This window comes from Cebidichthys violaceus, unplaced genomic scaffold, assembly GCF_023349555.1.
Source record: "Cebidichthys violaceus isolate CVI_PGR_0920_01 unplaced genomic scaffold, fCebVio1.0.p SCAF_15, whole genome shotgun sequence".
In the NCBI taxonomy this organism is placed as follows: domain Eukaryota; kingdom Metazoa; phylum Chordata; class Actinopteri; order Perciformes; family Stichaeidae; genus Cebidichthys; species Cebidichthys violaceus.
In genome coordinates this window covers 7,472,171-7,490,909 of record NW_027176318.1, presented here as the reverse complement: position 1 = coordinate 7,490,909, position 18,739 = coordinate 7,472,171, and the positions used below count along the sequence as shown (strand labels likewise).

General features: G+C 40.5%; 1 protein-coding gene across 1 annotated transcript in view; it reads right to left on the bottom strand.

Moving 5' to 3' along the window:
- cntnap2a (contactin associated protein 2a) overlaps positions 1 to 18,739 on the bottom strand; it is a 303,910-nt gene that overhangs the window by 131,093 nt on the left and 154,078 nt on the right. Inside the window, exons 5-9 of the mRNA XM_068709763.1 lie at positions 16,004 to 16,056; positions 15,596 to 15,746; positions 14,349 to 14,533; positions 10,353 to 10,496; positions 8,914 to 9,175 (exon numbers count right to left, since the gene is read on the bottom strand). Coding sequence (XP_068565864.1) covers positions 8,914 to 9,175; positions 10,353 to 10,496; positions 14,349 to 14,533; positions 15,596 to 15,746; positions 16,004 to 16,056 — 795 coding nt within the window. The remainder of the gene's footprint in view (positions 1 to 8,913; positions 9,176 to 10,352; positions 10,497 to 14,348; positions 14,534 to 15,595; positions 15,747 to 16,003; positions 16,057 to 18,739) is intronic.

Here is an 18,739-nt window from a genome sequence, read left to right as displayed (position 1 = left end):
TACTGCACACACGCAAAAGCACAGTATTGACACATAGTGTACATTGCACCTGCTACCCTGGTAACAACAGATATGACTTCAACACTTGACATACTACTTCACACAGTGAAGTCCAAAGTACACCAACAGAGTGAAAATCCAAAATTGTCACAGTGTTTGACCTTACTGACCAGGTTGACTGATACATCAACAGCATCTGCTGTTCTGTTCTGTTATCAGAGCAGTCTACAGATTGGGTCTTTTAGAGAATAACTTGACCGTCAGAAGTTTTCCATTACTCACACTATTACATTCACTGCTGTCATTGCGGCAGACTAAGACACATGTCTAGGTAGGATGTGTCAAAGAAAGTCTAGTAAAGCATGAAGTGTTTGAGCGAATACACAAACAGACAAGTGGGCAGGCCAGCACCACCATCCCTGACATCTCGGCTGAGCCGAAGGAGTGGAGAAACATGGTAATAGAACAGAGGGTGGAGCTGACTGTCACCAAGCCTCAGCTTCAATGCCAGAGAGACAAAGTGGCTGATGTAAAAAGGTACACAGATAAAAAAAAATAAAAAAAGATACATCTAATGATAGAGCTGGCTTTACACAGTCTTTCTGTCACTTTAAAAGACGGCTATGTAGTCAGTCATTTTGCTTTTCATTTAACATGTTTTAGACCATGGTCTGGGTGAATCCTCAAATCTGATTGGCTGTAGGGTGTCCATTATTTTCTGATAATAGACACCAACTAAGTAGTTCCAGTTATACAGTCTGTAAGCCATTCTAAATTAATGTGTTGGCTACATTAAATGAAAAAAATAAACAGACAATAATTGCATATCTTATTTACAACAATGAGTGTAATCCTTAAGTGCCTCATCCTCTGAACACCACAGGGTGGCGACTATAACACCCTCTGATCTTACTGATACATATATAATTGTCTCTCACATCCCATTCGCTATTCAACTCGGTACCTCAGGCTGCGGCCGACAGTACACATGACCTCTCATTTGTCCCAGAAAATATCGTTATTGATATTGAATCTTGCAGCATAATGTTAGCTTTCTGGCTAGTAGCTGAGCCAAAGGGTTCTATGAGCTGAGTGTCGAGCATTAATTCCTGAAAATGGACACATCCTCTGTGCATGTCTTACTTATTGAATGACTTAAATTTTAGGTCTTTATCAACTCTAAAATTCTGAAAGGGGACGCTTAACTAGGGCTTCTTGCCAAATAACATATTAAACACAAACACACACACACACACACACACACACACACACACACACACACACACACACACACACACACACACACACACACACAAACAGGGCAGGTGGACCACCTGACTCTTAACCCCGGTGAAAAACATGAAGCCCCGGTGGGCTAAATACATTTGGCAATGATAGCAATGCTGATGGACTTTAAAAGCAGTAAATGCTTGGCATTGGTGTATTTTGAGTTCTGGGACAGGGCTGTGTTTTCCCACACAGACCTGGTCTACCCTGACTACAGTTGTTAAACAAAGTATTGACACCAAGCCATTTCCTGGGTCTGGATTATTTTTCCTATTTACAGCATCACCTATAGTTTCTAATTTAAAGTCTTGGACATTAAGCTCATTGCTTAATATTTACCTATAATACAGGGTGTGAGGGCCAAGCGAGGATCAGTGGTATTACGAAGTTAGAAAGCCTAGAACATAAAAGAACAACCCCCTTCCTACTTACTCTTCCTTCCTGCAGTATTAGTACACATATTTTAATGACAAAAAGTCACTGACAAAGCTCTGCTAATTTGGTGATAAACACATTTGATTTCCTATAAATTCTTCGCAATACAAGTTCCCCATTTTTTCTGCTGCTTACTCTACATTCCTGCAGTCCTACCTATAGCTGCTAACAAAGCTCCGCTAATTCTTTCATAAACACATTTGATTTCCTATAAATTACTCACATTGAAAGTCCTCCCTTATTTTGTCTTTTAAAAGCTTTCAATTTGAAACAGCAAAAGGAAATGTGGTGTTATCAGCAGTAACTTAAGACTCAGTTAGATGCTCAGACAGCGTCTCAGCTGTGCTCGGGCCCCGATTTTCCTTCTTTCTTCCCACATGCTGTCAAAACTGTAGGACTGTGCTCACATGCTGTCCACACCTCACTGAAATCTCAACTCAAGGCAAGCCAGGCCACTTCGGCATGTGTTCTGGATGATGGGATCACAATGCGAGCAAGGACTGATCTCTGAGCACACAGACTTCACAGTCAATGCGCTGGATGGCAAAAGTCACATAGAAAAGCCAAATGTAACCAAGACCTATGTATGTCATTGCAGGTGTTTTGCTCAGGACCCAAGGAAGCACAGTTTTGAGTGTTAAGTTATTTGGATGAGCGGTTATTGAGAAAAGTGCAAGCAGCAACACCAGAGGCCAAGAAATCGGCCCGTTCCGAACAGCCACGTTTGGAATGGGCATTGCACTAGTTTCTATTGATTTTAGCTCATATTTGCCACAAGGGATCAATGCTCAGGCAGTAGCATCAGACTGATCCAATGTTGAGAGTGAGGGAGCGCTGGAGAAAGCTAAATATGTACAATTTATTTTACTGTATGAAGCAAGACATAATAATTCAGGATGAAATGGTAGCATCAAGAATAGAGGGCAGTAAAAGAAAGAGGGAGGTAAAAACTTTGAGGGAGGGTCAAATTGAGTTCATTGTTGTTGTTGTAATGTTAAAGTGAGTGAGAAAATTGCTAACTGTACAAAGGCTTGCAGGGACGCACTTGAAATACGATCAGAATAATAATGTTGTGTGTATCCCTGTCAATTATAATAGTATTTCAGGGGAACAAAGCTGTTTTTACAAATGATATATGCTACTGTAGCTTATTAAATGTCTGTATTAACTGAGAACTGTAAAACCAAAGATAGGATTTACGGGATCTTAAAAGCAAATGTGATGAATACCTCATAAACTACTCAATAGATGGGTTCAATTAATGATGAGATTACCTGATACATTGAGAACAGTGGAAGTTAATATAGTTTATAGGAGGTGGCCAGGTGAGTTACATAGATCTCAGAATGTAATATGCAATAATTGTCACATCATTCCATTACACATTGAGAATAAACAGTATTTATGGCTGCTACTGAATGTTTTTGTTTTTTGTTTCGTCCCCCTGCCAACATGTGGCATGTTGAAAACCACATAGTGCAAGCAATCCTTGTTAGACTGTCCAGCGTGGATATCATTTCTGAAACGTTGTGCTTACTTTCCTATCGCTTCCCACCTTCATTCATCCTTACTGCTCCTCTTTTCTACTCATCCCATAATTTTCCTCTCCTCTCCCTTCCAACTGTTTCTATTACAAATTGATCTAGTATGTACGGTATAACTTAATTCATTCATTTGTCTGCTTTTTTATAAAAAACATTTTTTTTTAAATTAAATTCATAGAGCCTTCTGTCATTCATGAATTTATCCTCACTCCCATCTCCTCCACTCCTAAATATTCATTCCTTCAAGGTAGTTTGAAGAGCTTTGCACATCTCAACGGATGGTAATATGCCAACCACACAAAGCCTGAGAATACAGCATATTAAGCTGTGCCTACACACAAAAACACAAAAGCACACAGGCACGGGGACACACACTCGGGGGGGAATGAAACAATATAACATTATAATTGGGGGTGGCTGTAGTATGTTTTCCCCACAAATCTGTGGCTCTGGCCTTTCTATTATTGTAATGCCATGAGGCCTCCTATCCGGACTGTGCAAGTAACTTTGTGTGTGTGTGTGTGTGACTGATAATTTAGCATTTTAGAGGAAACTGATGTTATTCCTTCTAGCTAGACTTGATGTGTGTGAATGCACCGATGAAAGAACACACAACCATATTTCTGCTTTAGAGGTGGCTGAACAGTTTGTGCTGCCTGTTCCTTTGTCTTATTTTACAATGAGCCTCGCCTCTCACTGGTAACAAATAGGCCGATTAACACAAATAATGAAGAAAAGAATTAATGGAAAACATGCAAAACAGATCGAGAGCAAAGCTGATGAACGTTTTTCCACCAGAGCATACACCTCTTTTTTAATACTTTTAGAGAAGGGAAAGACATAATACAGAGGCGGAAATAAAAAAATAAAAATTATCGGGCAGCTGATATAACCATGAATTGTGCATCATTTGCAATCACTATGTGCCCTGTCCTATTTTCTCATGCATTTTCAAAAATGACATATAGAGGAACTTTATTCATTATTTTTTTTCATGACACATCATTGCATCCTGTGACTGAATCCCAAAATAAATGAGTTTGAACGGAGCTTGACGATGCCTTCGCCTGGCTGCAATCACTGCTGCCTTGATCATTGGAATAGGCGTGATACCTCTGATAGCCAAATTACTACACACAGTCGAGCCCGGAATCGACCCAGGCTCCTCTTGCTGTGAGGCGACAGTGCAAGCCACTAAACCACCGTGCAGCCCTTCCCTAATTCAGATATGTGCAAATAGGACAGGAGCGCCATTTCCTCAGCAGCACAGTTAGGTGTGATTTTCACCCTTTGCGGGTGCTTTGAGAGTTACACAGCTTATTTTTGTCGTATTTGTGCAGCTTTAGCAGCCGCAAGATTTAAAAAAAATTTGCTTCATGTCAATCCCCAACCACATTCACACATTCAGTCTAAAAGCAAACAAGGAAGTGTCAAGAGCTAAATTCTTCTTTCATGTTTTCTTGAACCTATACTAACATATTTAATTAATCAACATTAATTATCACTACTTAAAGCTTTTGTCTCCTTTGAGAACCAAACCGAAGTATAAAAACGTATTCCTTCACTTTGTTACACGAGAACCTCCTAAATGAGATCTCTCTGTTTCTGCAAAAACACCGGAGACAGTGGAGTATTGTTTCCATGGATACAATGCTTGTGCCCACTTATTTGATAATCAATGAAGAGAGTGATCAGAGGATAGCATCTTCTGAACACAAAGACAATTACCAGCACTCACCAGATATCTGTATCCAGTACAGAAGCAGCATTTTTCACTGGCTTTGGTTTAGTTGGTCATTTCATAGGAGGAAATGTGGAAAATATGTTTTTGCACATGAAAACAGGCTTAAGTCCCGTTGAATGGCCATCAAGGCAACGTTTTCCAGTCCCACTCTAACGAAGCTGTTGTATATTCTAACACATCAGTGATGCGAACATAAGTGAAGAGAAGAGAGCAAAGTGATGGGAAAATTAGATCACAGCCCCAGCAGGAATTTCAACTAAGTACTCTCTATTAAAGCACATGCAGCACACACACAAACAAACCGTTAAGGAGACACCCACAGTCTCATCTAGAATGTTCTCTCAAAGGCCCAATCCGCTCTTTAGTTTTATCTTCTGTGTCTCTGCTTCAGAGTAGGAAGGGGATGCAATGATAGAGGTTTCCTCACAGTAGAGAGGAGCGTGTTTCCGCAGGTCACAAACAGCCTCGGGGCTCGCTCTCTTTCTCTCTCACACACACACACACACACACACACACACACACACACACACACACACACACACACACACACACACACAAAACCACACATCCCTGGGCTCAGGCACACATTATGCATGTGTGTGTATGCATAGTAGCTCTGAGAGCTACTGTACCGGCCGCTTCATCTCCAATCAGGGAAAAAAAATTAACTTTAATGACTTGGGACCCACCGTGGACAGAATGAGGTTATGAAGAGATATTCAGGGGATTTTTAAAACATCAGAGACATAAAGCTTTTATTCACCACCTCCCATCCTTCATCCACCCTCCCTTTTTATACTGCACCTGCAGATTCCCTTGGGTTTTGCAGAAAACCCTTAGGAAATAGCACGCTGCTAGTTTAAGGCTAATGCTCATAATACTGTCAAGTATTATGAGGTTGATGAATTATCGCTTTGGTCCAGACATAAATATCCCCCTCTTACAATACATACATATGAAATGCCACCACAAACAAAAGTAGATTCCAGAGGAAACACATCTATGAGCCAGGATATATTCTACTGGATAATGTGTTCGCGCACAGAGCAAAAACAGAGCGACATGGGCATCCTAATACTCACCCTACTCACCTGTGTGAAGTGCACAACATTCATTTGCATTTTGCTTTGGTTTGATCTGCCAACTTGTGAGAAAAACTAATATTTGGATCTTATTGGCTTGTTGAATGTTTGTCTCTAAATTAGGCTCTCGGTGATTCCACCTCTCTGCTATTTTGAATGAAGAGGATCAAAAATGCAATGAAAGCTGCAAACTAAGAGGTTTATTCTTGCTAAAAATTGCTTGATTTGATTGCAACTCCTTCACTTTGAAGCAAGTCATTTGATTCTGTATACACGTGAGAAAAATACATTATTGTTAATCAACTTCTAATAATACAAAGGTCATTGAGGGTCAAAACGAAAAAAAGCTATATATGGTTCTGTCATTAATGTATCCATCTTAAGCTAATATGGTTTATTTTAAGCCAAGGTGGCATAGTTTTATTTGAAAGTAGGTTAGAAAATGTATACTTGGCTCACCTGTTTTCACATCACATGCACACTGTGGTCAATGTCAGGTGCATGTGATGTTAGAGTTAGGTTCACCTAATCACATGGCTTCTTAAGGGCAGGTAGGACTTTCTTAAAAAACTATGTATAGACCAATACAAAAACAATCCCTCTTAATCGTCCCTTATTGTCCTAGTCGCCAGGAAAAAAATGTTGGCAATGTACATTTCTGCAAACCAGGAATACGTTAAATATGTTGTAGTATATGGAGCGACTGTTATTAAGAGCTAGGTGGTATTAAAGTTATGTAGTGTAATAGCAAGTATAACAAGTGAGGAAGTCCTCTGAGGACGGGTGGGAGCGTTGGTGGCGGTTGCTATTTATGCTACTTATGGTTGCTACGTTACAGTGTTACATTAGCACGTTTAACACATTTTTTAGAACCAAGAAAAAGCTGCAACAAAAGACGACACTGCGCCAGAAAAAACAAAAATATAGTGAGACAAAATGCCAAGCCCTCAAAGTTAATTTCAAAATAAGAGTGAATCTGGGGTTGGCTTTCATCTGCGGGCAAGCACCGTAACCCTAACAACCGTCACAGGACATACGCTTCAAATGTTGTGTTTACAAACCACAAGCAACCAGTCCTACTCATTCTCCCTACAAAAGGTTTCTCTGTAGACGGATAATAAATCAAACAAAAATAAAATACTGATCCATTATTGAGACAAAGTGAATCCTGGTGAGGCCTCCTGAGTGGTTGGTGCCCCAGTGTGCTTGAAAAAAAAAAAGTCTTTATGCATTAGCACGAGGAGGGGGGAGCTGTGGGCTGCAGATCAGTGGAGTAAGTCTGTATGGTTTTACCTTCCAGCAGATGCCTGATTATATGTATGAATAAGCTGTCGCTAAATAGCATCATAAGCAATCTATCCCCACTGGGAGAAGAAAACTGGATTGTGTAGTCTCTGTAAGGAGCTCTCTTTTCTCTCTCTCGCTCTCCCTCTTAGTGTGTGCACATCTGCACGTCTCTCCCCAGTATATTTGCCATTAAGAGGGACTAAGCATTTCATTACAAGTCTACTGAGCTCCCACTGTGTCATTGAAGCCAGAAGCCAGTGTGGCTTTCTTTCTGAGAGATACTAATAACAGAATCAAAGGAGGGAGCGTGTGTTTGTGTGTCTGTATATTCTAGTAATGCTGATGTAATCGTAGGCTCAAGCCCAATTAGCCTAGAGGGTAACTCTGTAATAAACCCTTACCCCTGGGCATAATGGCCTATTAAAGCAGCAGTGGACAGAATAAATGAGTGTGTCTAAGGACAGACAGAGAGAGAGAGAGAGAGAGAGAGAGAGAGAGAGAGAGAGAGAGAGAGAGGGGGGGGGGGGGGGGACAGCGAAAGAGGGAGAGGCCGGAAGTATATGAGGAAGGGGAAGGTAAGAGAGGTGGTAGACTAAGAGGGACAGAGAAAGCTTTGATGATAGATATGTTCACAAGTCTAACTTCATGTACAACACTTAAAGAGGATCCATCTGCGTACATCATTCGCTCTTCTGATGGGTCTCCACAACTCAAACTTTCAGACATTCAACGACCTAAGTGAGAGCAATATTGCAGCAGTAAAGGAGGGCTTTAACTGTGTGGCAATACTCTTCGACATCTACAACAACTGCTCGTCAATAAAAGGCCTTGAAAGGAAACAAAGAGGCAGCGTTCAAGTAAAGAGACCTACCTACGAAAGTGCAGTGGGAGCAAAGCACCACAGAGAATCTCATCAGAAAAGATTTTGTTATTCTGACTTTAAAAATGATGAGGAGGTCAAGATGATAAGCAAAGTCAGTAGACTCTAAACAGTAACCAAGAAGAGGCTGATATGAGATTAGTTCACGCAACACACCTTGAACAGTCCCATTCTTGTGTTATCATCCATACTAAAAAGTTTATTTGGCCAGTGCAACTCATTACTTTTGCATCCAGAACATGTATTTACCCCAAAGTGATTATGTTAAGGTGGAGTGATTGGTCAAAATGGAGGGTAAAATTATGCCCAGGACCAAAAAGCAGAATTTCAGCCAACATTAAATGCACCATCTGTAAGCATCCATTTCCAGCAATTTTCCAAATGAGGAAATTGTCTTAAGCTGCACCAAACACTCTAAACACCAGGCAGATACACATATGCAAGAAGTCAGTTTAGCTTTTTGTTCAAAAATTCCTACATTGCACTTTACCCAACCCTAAACTACAGGCATCATTACATGCTAATAATTCCTGAATCATTTTGTTTTCTTGGCCAAATCTTAAGATTGAAGACAAATGAAGTACTAAACCAAACAGCTTCTAGTTTAAATTGTGTGGTGTGTGTTTATGTAGTTGCAAACGTTGACAAACTCACCTGATGATAAGTCTACCCGGTTGTTTCTGGTCGCCTTCGTAACATTGATATGAACTGCAACCTTGCTGTCCTCGAGGGAGATCTCCAGCGTGCCATCATCAAGATTACTGAAGAAGAGGAGCCCATCAGGGTTCCACGTACGAAACTGGAAGCTCACAGATATTGTGTTGTGATTGGCTCGACCCGGCAGCTGCAGGAAGCTGGTGGCATTAAAAAATACCGGGAAGGTGTGTGTCTCCACACAGGAGAAGGACAGGTTACGCTGTCAAGACACAGATTTTGAGAGAGAGACACCAACAAAGTGAGATAATAGGACGTTTTCAACTGGTCTTCAAAGAGTAAAGTCAAACACAAAGCTAATCTCTTGAGTGTGGGCTTGTATGTGAAGTTGTTTGAATGTTTGAAATGCCCCAACACAGGAAATCATGTATTTATTCACCAGGCTTTTGTTGCTTTGAATCTCGCCTCTGCATGTCTACCTTCAGATGTTCCTGACTGAAGCTAGATTCAAAGACTAATGTTGCTTGTACACATTACAAAAAAATGTCTCTTTTTTGGCCCATCCTGTCTTTCAAACCAGGATTGAACATTAACCTAAGTGATGTTTGTGTGCTGGATGAAAACAAACATTATTGTAGATTTCAGCCACTAACTACCAGTGAGCTTCTCCAACCTTGTGCTCTTAATCAAATCATCTGCTAATGCACAATATTGAGCTGCCTTACCAACTATAGACGATTCCTGATTGCCTCTGCCCGTGCGTGTGTGCGTTTTTGAAATTTGAGAGCAGATCTGTTTTGATTAGAAATGAACGGCTGTGTGAATCATCAGAGAGAATTAGAGGTGCTGCTTTAACGAACTTGATTAGTGTCTCCATTTGTTCAATCAGAAGATCGAAGAAGACACACTGGCTGTCCACTGTCGAGGAAGAACAGAAGAAGGGGAGAGACGAGAGCTCTGAAACAACCTCTTGAAACAGTAACTCATTTTATGGATGGCAAAACACTTAATATGCTGAAATGACATCTAGTGGTCATCCCGTACGTTTGATGGGGAAAAGAGAGGGATTTAATATGTTCCTCATTCAGTTGAGATACGTGAAAACAAACTGTTCCAAAGTCATTCCAGCCACGCTATCAAGAGCGAGCACAAAGACAGGAGGCAAACACATGGAGGGGCCACTGATGGGTCAGTTGTGTCTTATTAATTATGAATCTGTTAAACTTTTTTGGTCCGGTGAATAAATTGCCCTCTCACTCAGGTCAAATACAGAGTTAGTGTGACAATAATGAGCATGTTCGGTTTTCAGCTGCCTTTATATGCATGTTACTTCAATCTCTTTAGATTTACATGTTTGCAATTGAGTTGCATTTTGTTTCTATATATGTGTATGTATATGAGAGTGTATGTGTGTGTGTGCGCATGCACATTTCGCTTACAAAGCTGGAGGTGTCTAGCTTCTTTCGACGGGCCAAGTCTGTAATGTTGTCTCCATTGTAGTTGATGCTCTCCATGCAGCCTTTAAAGTTCTTCCTTCCTGCTCCCACTGGCTTCCCACTGTATGGCATCCCCCCAAAACTCAACTAGAGAAGAACAGAGTGCAAAGAGATGAAAAGAGATGGATAGTGAAAAAAAGAGGAAATTAAATCATCTATATTGGCTTCATTGCTTAGCTATTCCCCCCACAAACAGGAATTACAGAAGAACCATACAAATGTCTATTGCAAAAAATTGCAACAATTCAATTTCTATTGACATAATAATGGCATGCTAATATTAAACATACATTTGAGGAGTTTTTGTGTCACAATAGTCAGATGAAGGTTGTTAGAGGTCTAAGTGTGTGAAAAGTACATGTTTTATTTGCTTTGTTGGTGCAGTTTTGGATATTGTTGGGCTTTTATGTGTGGATGAATGACCAATAACAACATGAAGCTTTAGCAGGGAGTGTAGCCTTCACTATCCACTATCCACTATTGACAACAAAAAAGATTAAATCTGTGTTTTTGAAAATGTGGTGTTATAGAAAAATTCCTATGACAAATATTGTAGCGCCGCCTTTAGGTCTATTGTGTGAACGGATGCAGACATGGATGATCAGGCCTGAGACACAGTCATTCTTGTGCAATACTGACAAATCTAATACCACATATTTCTAACCAAACAGATTGATATCAGCATACTCTTGACATACACATTATATAATACATTATTTATTTATAGAATTTGACTGCTGGAGCAGTGAGAGAAAGCGTTATAGGAAGAAGACAGAAGTTTGTGAGGAACAGATGCAATGAGAGCAGAACCGAGGCGAGGAGATGGAGGCTAATAAACAGGCATCTGGTGGGAAGCGCTGAAGGACACAGAACTGATGAAAATGTAAACTGCATTTCATATTTCGATAGTTGAACATGTGTTTTTTTTTTTCTTTCAGACATAGCGCTGAGGGTTGTTAAGAAGATGGAGGGGGGTGTGTAATTACCAGTAGATATGTGTCTGTCTAACTGTATGTATGTATGTGTGTGTGTGTGTATGTGTGTGTGTGTGTGTGTGTGCATGTATGCTTGTCTTTGTCTGTAGTGACGCTCCAGTAGTCTTAGTAATTACTGCCAAGGGTAGACACAAATGCATCCGGATATTTAGTCTACAGGCTGAAATGTGGGCAGAAAACGTAGACGTGCACACACATACACAAAGACACATGCACACATACAAAATGGAGCGTGTGGGCTATATGGAATACAGAGATACACTCTGTATTCCAAAAAGCTGGTCACAATTTTGCTTTAACAGAAGAAAGACTCGGTCAGGCAATAACACTGCAAAGATCCACTCAGGGTTCACCACATACACACACACAACCTAATGGTTTATCCTGTTGTATAGATTTCCCTGAAGATCCTTTAATTCTACAGCTTCAGTTTAATTGGACCGCGGTTTGTCTTGCCCCATTTCTCAGTATCCCACTTGACACTGGAACAGATCACCCATATCAGCAACACCCGCTAAAGGTCACACACCACCATACCACTGCAAACACACAAACACCCATACATGTATGTGTGATCACCGCACACACTCACATTAAGTGCATTCCATACCCATTATGCATTCCAAAATCAATTTCCTGTTTTAAGTATTATTAGCTGAACTCTTTGCATTCCATTACTGAATGTCGTTAATTATGTGAGTTTTATGGATTAGCATTATAGCACAGTGTAAAACCAATATCTGGTTTCCCGTGTGGTATCAATGCACTGTGCAGACAGATGAGGCCTAGCTTCCTCCAGAGGTGAGTAGTTGTTTTAAATGCAGTTGCAAAACCAGTGCAGTGCATAACAAAAGGTAAGCTGGCAGAACACTTACAGAACCAGAAGCATCATAACGCCTATTAATAAGTAAAGGCAATCTCTCACAGGTTTGAAATGAACAAACAGCTCTGCTGAGACTCCTAGCCTTTTTTGGAGGGGTTCAGATTTTATCTGAAAACTGCTCACATATAGAATTCTGTGCTAAACATCAGTACTGCCCAAGGCTCCTAAACAAGAACTCTTGCTCAGATTTTTGGGCCTTAAGTTCACCGTCCAAAATTACAAATACACAACACTTCAAATGTTTCTGAAGCAAAGCCTGCGAGCTAGTTCAGGCAGGCAACTTGAGAGGATCGCTACACTCAACATGGCATGCTCCTCTCTTTAGCTTCCCTGCTCTCACTTTCTGCTGCTGCTGCTGTAGTTCAAAAGCTCCACTTCCACTTCAGCATCCACCTGTAGGCTCTGAGTATAAATTAAGCTAGAGGGGAAGTTACTATTGTCATGTTTCCTTGTGGGGAGTGATAAGATCAGACCCTATAAGCCAAATATCAGTATGATTGTGTATTAATATGTGTGTGTGTCACATTGTGCATGAAAGGTCTGTGGGCATGCACCTCTGTCACTTAATGCCACTATAATTGCCTCGCGTTTGTAATAGGATGTGGTCTGAACAGATGGAAACAAAAATGCAATTTCATGCCAAAATAATACCCCAAAATTGCATGGTGCTACCTCATCAGCCTCAGTTGCGCCACCCCTCCCACCTTGGCAGAGACAGGTTTGTTCAAAGCCAGGGAAATATCAAATAGACAACCAGAGGATAACTGCAAAATGACTGTGTGCGCTACTGCTGGCTTGTAAAATAGGACCCTGTAAGTGACACATTGTGAATACCTGCTAAGCTAGCACGCAACTTAACAGATGCTGGAACAATTAACAATTATACTATGTTAAGAATGTGCTCTTTATGCAGTAGCCGGTCACTTGTACTGGCAGCTGCTCTCGACTGACACACACACAAAAAACAACTCAGGCAAAGCTGAGGTAGCTGAATAAATCAGCTGACATTTTAGCTTCTTACTTACATGGTCTGCTAGTTCCTTTTTCATATTTGAACTCACCCTTCAACGTACAGCTGTTGAATCATTTGTCACCTAAAGGTCTTATTATTAACATGATGTCAAGCTGATATGTCTTTTAAAGAAATAGATGTAGTGCATCTTTCAGTAGCAAGCATACCGTATTTTTCGGACTATAAGGCGCACTTAAAATCCTTAAATTTTCTCAAAAATTGACAGTGCGCCTTATAATCCAGCGCGCCTTATGTATGGTTACTTGTTGTGCTTATTGATCGATTTTATGTGGTACAATGCGCTCAAAAATCTGTCGAAATGTGTAAGTACGACTTTGGTAAGCAACGAAGCCGCTCCGCTCAATGGATATTCGGAGCATTACGGTACGCTGTGTCACTACCTGATCGGCCCCGTAACAGGAATGTAATGTCTAAACTAAAAGTCAAAATCGATCAATAAGCACAACAAGTAACCATCGGTCGCAACCGTCGTCCGAGCTTTCACAAAAGCTGGAATCATCACTGAACAGCCAAGTACCGATAACAGCAACAAGACTGACTCGGAAAATGACGAGAGGGATTCGGGCATTCTTGATGCCGAAATCGCACAGCTGTTTCACTCAGACACTGAAGATGAAGAATTCGATGGATTTGTGGAAGAGGAATGAATCGATAAGTGAGTGTATTTTTCTGTACCGGTATTTGTTGTTACAACTGAGTTGAATAAAGTTTGATTTCCCGGACTGTGTTGTTTTGCTTAATGCGCCTTATAATCCGGTGCGGTTTATGTGTGAACATAGACACGTTAATTCACAGTGCGCCTTATAATCCGGTGCGCTTTATAGTCCGAAAAATACGGTACTCTAAACAGCTGTATACATGGACTATTTCCCAGTCACCTCCTGTAACTGTCTTTGGACATATACTTGTACGTATGTTATTAGGCTTTTGTGTTTGATTCATTTCTTCATGTATTTCAAAGGGGAGACTACCATTCTATGTCTGCGTTCTTCGCATTCCTGTCTCAATGTAATACTCGTACTTCTCACCTCATAGTCTAAATCGAGGTGGTCAAACTCTCCATTGGTCCTGAAGTGCTGAGTGTGTCTGTCCAAGGTGAAGTTGACATTACGACGGTAGCGTTCAATCACCACTGAGTGCCAGTGATTGTCATCCAAGAGGCTGCCGGTGGTCACAGAGGTATGACCCAGGATAGAGCCATACTGATTACTGCCTGTAATTAACATGTCATAATAATACAAGGTATTAAAAACACAGACATTTGACATTGTAAATTGCATGTTTTAACACAATGGTTTAATATATATCAGGCAGAATATGTACAATCAATGGTTTAATTTGCCTTTATTCTAAAAACTATTATTAGATAATTTGGGCGGCTGAACAAGGACCAATAGACTCAAAATGTATTTGTGACTTCTCTGGCAGGTATTTTCCAAAATAGACAGAAATAAGCTCAGTGCTTCACATATGGGATATTGACTATGCCTCGTACATTGGTTTCATAAATATCCAAATGTTTTCATATAATTATTCAAATTTACAGCACACAGCACAAACAGATTCTAGTCTTTGTTTTCGCAAATGTAGTCATCCCCACTCACATTCTATTGTAATTCTTTTCTGTGCAGTTTTCTGCCAACAATAACACACCTGACATTTATTTATTAGCTAAAAGTGTCGTCAGTTGTAACACTGGGTACGGGAATGCACCACTGGAGCTGATGCTGCAGTGAGCGTCCTTTAAGGTCACAACAGTTCTGTCAGCAACACAGCTGGTCAACAGTGAGTGATACTCCACACACTTATGGATTGTTATGGCTGTTGTTTACAGCGTAAAGGGTAAAAAGTGGCGCCTGGATGCTTTGTCTTTGCTCCAAGATAATGATATCTTGACAAACAGGGCATTCATTTAGATTACAAAAGTTTAGCATTATTGTCAAGTCAATAATGATGGTTACAATTCTTTCAACCTGTCAAATTGCTGCAAACACAACCAGTGTAGTGTTGCTGCATGCATTAGATTGAGTACTTATTTAATTCTAGGATCGTAGTGGGTATAGCTTGGTCTTAGATCACTTGAATATTTTGTATTCAATATTTCAAAACTGCTTAAGGTGTACTTGAGGGTTACGGTTTCACAAAATATCCTCAGAAGGTAAAACATGTCTATAATGGACTGATACCAAGACAGCTACATTAAAGACATTGTGGCAGGAGCATACTTTGCTTTGAATTTATTTGTCAACGTAAATGACATGCATGTGTTGCCCACCCAGGTTTATCTGCATCAGCAGCTTGGCCTTGCGAAGCTCCAGGGTGATGTAGTCTCCCTGTTGGCCTTCCCCATGAAGAATCACACCCTCACTCTCTGACGTCTTGAACCTCAGTGCAATCACATCCTTAATGATCTTCATCTTCTTCACCTGAACACATGTGAAAAAAACACAATGCACCTTATGTGGTCTATAACAAGACACAAAGAAAGCAAAACTAATAATGAAAAACAACTTTCTTTTCTTTACTTTACTACAAAACAAGAATGCACTTTCCCAGGTCTCCCAGCCACCTGCTCAGAATCTACATCAAAGTATTTTTTCCCCGTCATATTATATTATTGCTGTTTGTTGATTTTTATGATATAAACTCTCTAGAATGATCTCGACAGTATGACATCCAGTACCTTAAAGCGATATGAGATTACACCCTGTCCATCAAAGTTGATCACGCCCGCCCCTAAAATAGACAGAAAGAAGACAGATAAAAACAAGAGAGATAAGAACAAAATTAAGGAAAAAGAAAACATGACGGAAAGACAGTGACAGTAAGAGACAAAGTTAAAAGGCAAGACTGAAATGGTTTGGTGTTTGAAATAAATTATGATTGCAGATAGGGAAAGGTCAAGACCCTCATCCCAAATCGCAAAAGAGCGCTTTTAGGATCATTACTAAACAACAAAAACAAAACCGTAGGAGGTTTGTGTATCCAAAATGTCTTTTTTACAGGTTACTTGACTTATTTAATGATACTGTACCCAATAGGCCCTTTTCACTGAGACCATCTTGACTCCATAGTATGAAAAGCGCAGGTGTAAATAATCCAATAAATGATGACTGAATTCTATTTTGATGCGGTTTCAGGGTCCTGAAACACTTTGGCTCACTATCACACTGTCATGGCTCACTGGGATAACTGAATAGAACAGAGCCACCATTAATTTTATTAGTAACACCTGTGCTGTGTAATATTTTCCATAAACAAAAACAGATGTAAATTATTGATGTTGCATAAAAGACTGTTTGTGAGCAGAGACACTTGTTCACAGTAAACATTTCTGATTGTATTGCTTTGTCATGTATCTAAAAGTCCTATGGGAAATCAATTAGTAATATTTGTTTCACACATGGCAACTTTCAAATGGGGTGAATGAGAAGATATTCAACAAATACTGAGAATGTCTGAAACAATAAAGTCATTACATTAAAACTGAATGCCGACGCTACACCCACCAGGTGTTTCCACTGTGGCTGATCGGTTGCTGGGCGGAGCCACAACTCTGCCCAGCTTCAACCTGAGCTGAGGTCTAATCAGCCAGAAATGAAAACACCTGCGTGTGCGTAGGCCAGTTGAACATACTCATCAACAGATTTGAATGCTGCACATATTCTGTAAAATGTAAAATATAATTAGCTCCAAAACTGATTTTTCTGTCTTGTAAAAATAATGTTTGAATCTAGACAGGGCAGAAAGGAGACAGGCAACATCGTGGAGGAGATTTTGAGAAGAGAAACAAAGTGCACTGCTTGAGGCCCCCTTCAATCTAACTATCATTATCCCAACTGTTCAAGTGGTTAATGGAGAGTGTGTATGTGTGCGTGTGCGCGTGTGTGTGTGTGTGTGTGTGTGTGTGTGTGTGTGTGTGTGTGTGTGTGTGTGTGTGTGTGTGTGTGTGTGTGTGTGTGTTATTGGTTAAGGAAGGTGGACAGGAGTTAAGGTACGGGCTATGATAGGATAACTGAGTTTTGGAAAGGTTGTATCAAAGATTGTAATGAAATAGATTCAAATAGACTCGTACGCAGTCACGCCGTCCCTATACTGTACCTTCCCTCATGCTTTCTCGCTTATAGAACCTGCACACAACTATAGCTACACTCCATGGCTCATTGCATAGAGAGACTCTTCCTTTAGTTTGGCCGTTCGATCCTTGAGCGAGACGCTGAGCCCCAAGTTGCTCCCCTGGTGTTTCCAGCAACCCACTGTTCCTAATGCTTAGGAGGGGTCAAATGCAGAGGTAGCAGTATGATATGATTGTAATACAATTTATAAACACCTAGAGAGGAGGGTTGGAGGAAATTACATCTGTTTCCTTTGTTTGTAACTTCAGTGGTCCCCAAATGATCCCATGCTGCCTTTCACTGGGTTTTCAGGTTGTCTTACCGTTTTACACCTCACTCTTTTTCTTGCACTAGTTATTGTTCTCCCTTTAGACTTTCATCTTTTTACATTACTCCCCTCTCCGCTCCACTCTTATTTACTTCACTTCTCCCTTTACTTTCCTTTCATCAATTCATTTTCTTCATCCCTCTCTTTCTCTCTCTCTCTCTCCCAACCCATCATCTTCTTCTGTCACATTTGTGGTGCAAACAGTGGTGGTAGTTGGCAGTTTTGCGGTTGTTTCATGAGATATTACAGATCTAGGTGTGCTGCTCAGAACACGGTTGCCAGCTCAGTTGAGTGCTTGGTGTCAGGGGGGAGACTTTATGAGGGATGGAGGGCTTTTCCACCACCTGCAGACGACTGTGAGGTGCAAAGAATGAGAAAGAGAAAGAGAGAGAAGTTTGACCCACTGCGATGGAGAGTAACAAGAAACGACTGCTTGGTCTGCAGCCAGATGATGACGACATGCACACAACATGGCAGAGATTTTCAGACCCTGGCCCAGGAGACCGTGCCATTTTGGACCCTGACCCAGATGGTGGTTTACCAGAGACAGCTGCATGTGACGGCCAATATAATCTTCAAATTAATTTCATTGGAAGTTATTATTCATCACAATCTGAAAATTAGAAGTTGATGTTGCTGCCAGTGGTGGCTGTTTGTGGTGTGTAGAGTTACAAAGAAAAGCTGTTTTATGGCTGTTATGGTATGATAATGCGTCAACAAAAATGTCACATTTATTCAGTGAGGTATTGCATTGAAAAATATGAAATCTAATAGAAGGAGCTATTGTAATCTAAAGGATTATACTATATATTAGTAGTCATTCCACTTCAAATGGCAAAATATCATTGTTTACTACATGTTTACGACACATTTTGTCCTTCACACTGAACGTCTATTAAATGTGTCACTTTGGATAAATGCTTCATTGTGTTATTCACAACAAAACAAAAAAGACTTGAAATCAGCAGATGCAAAG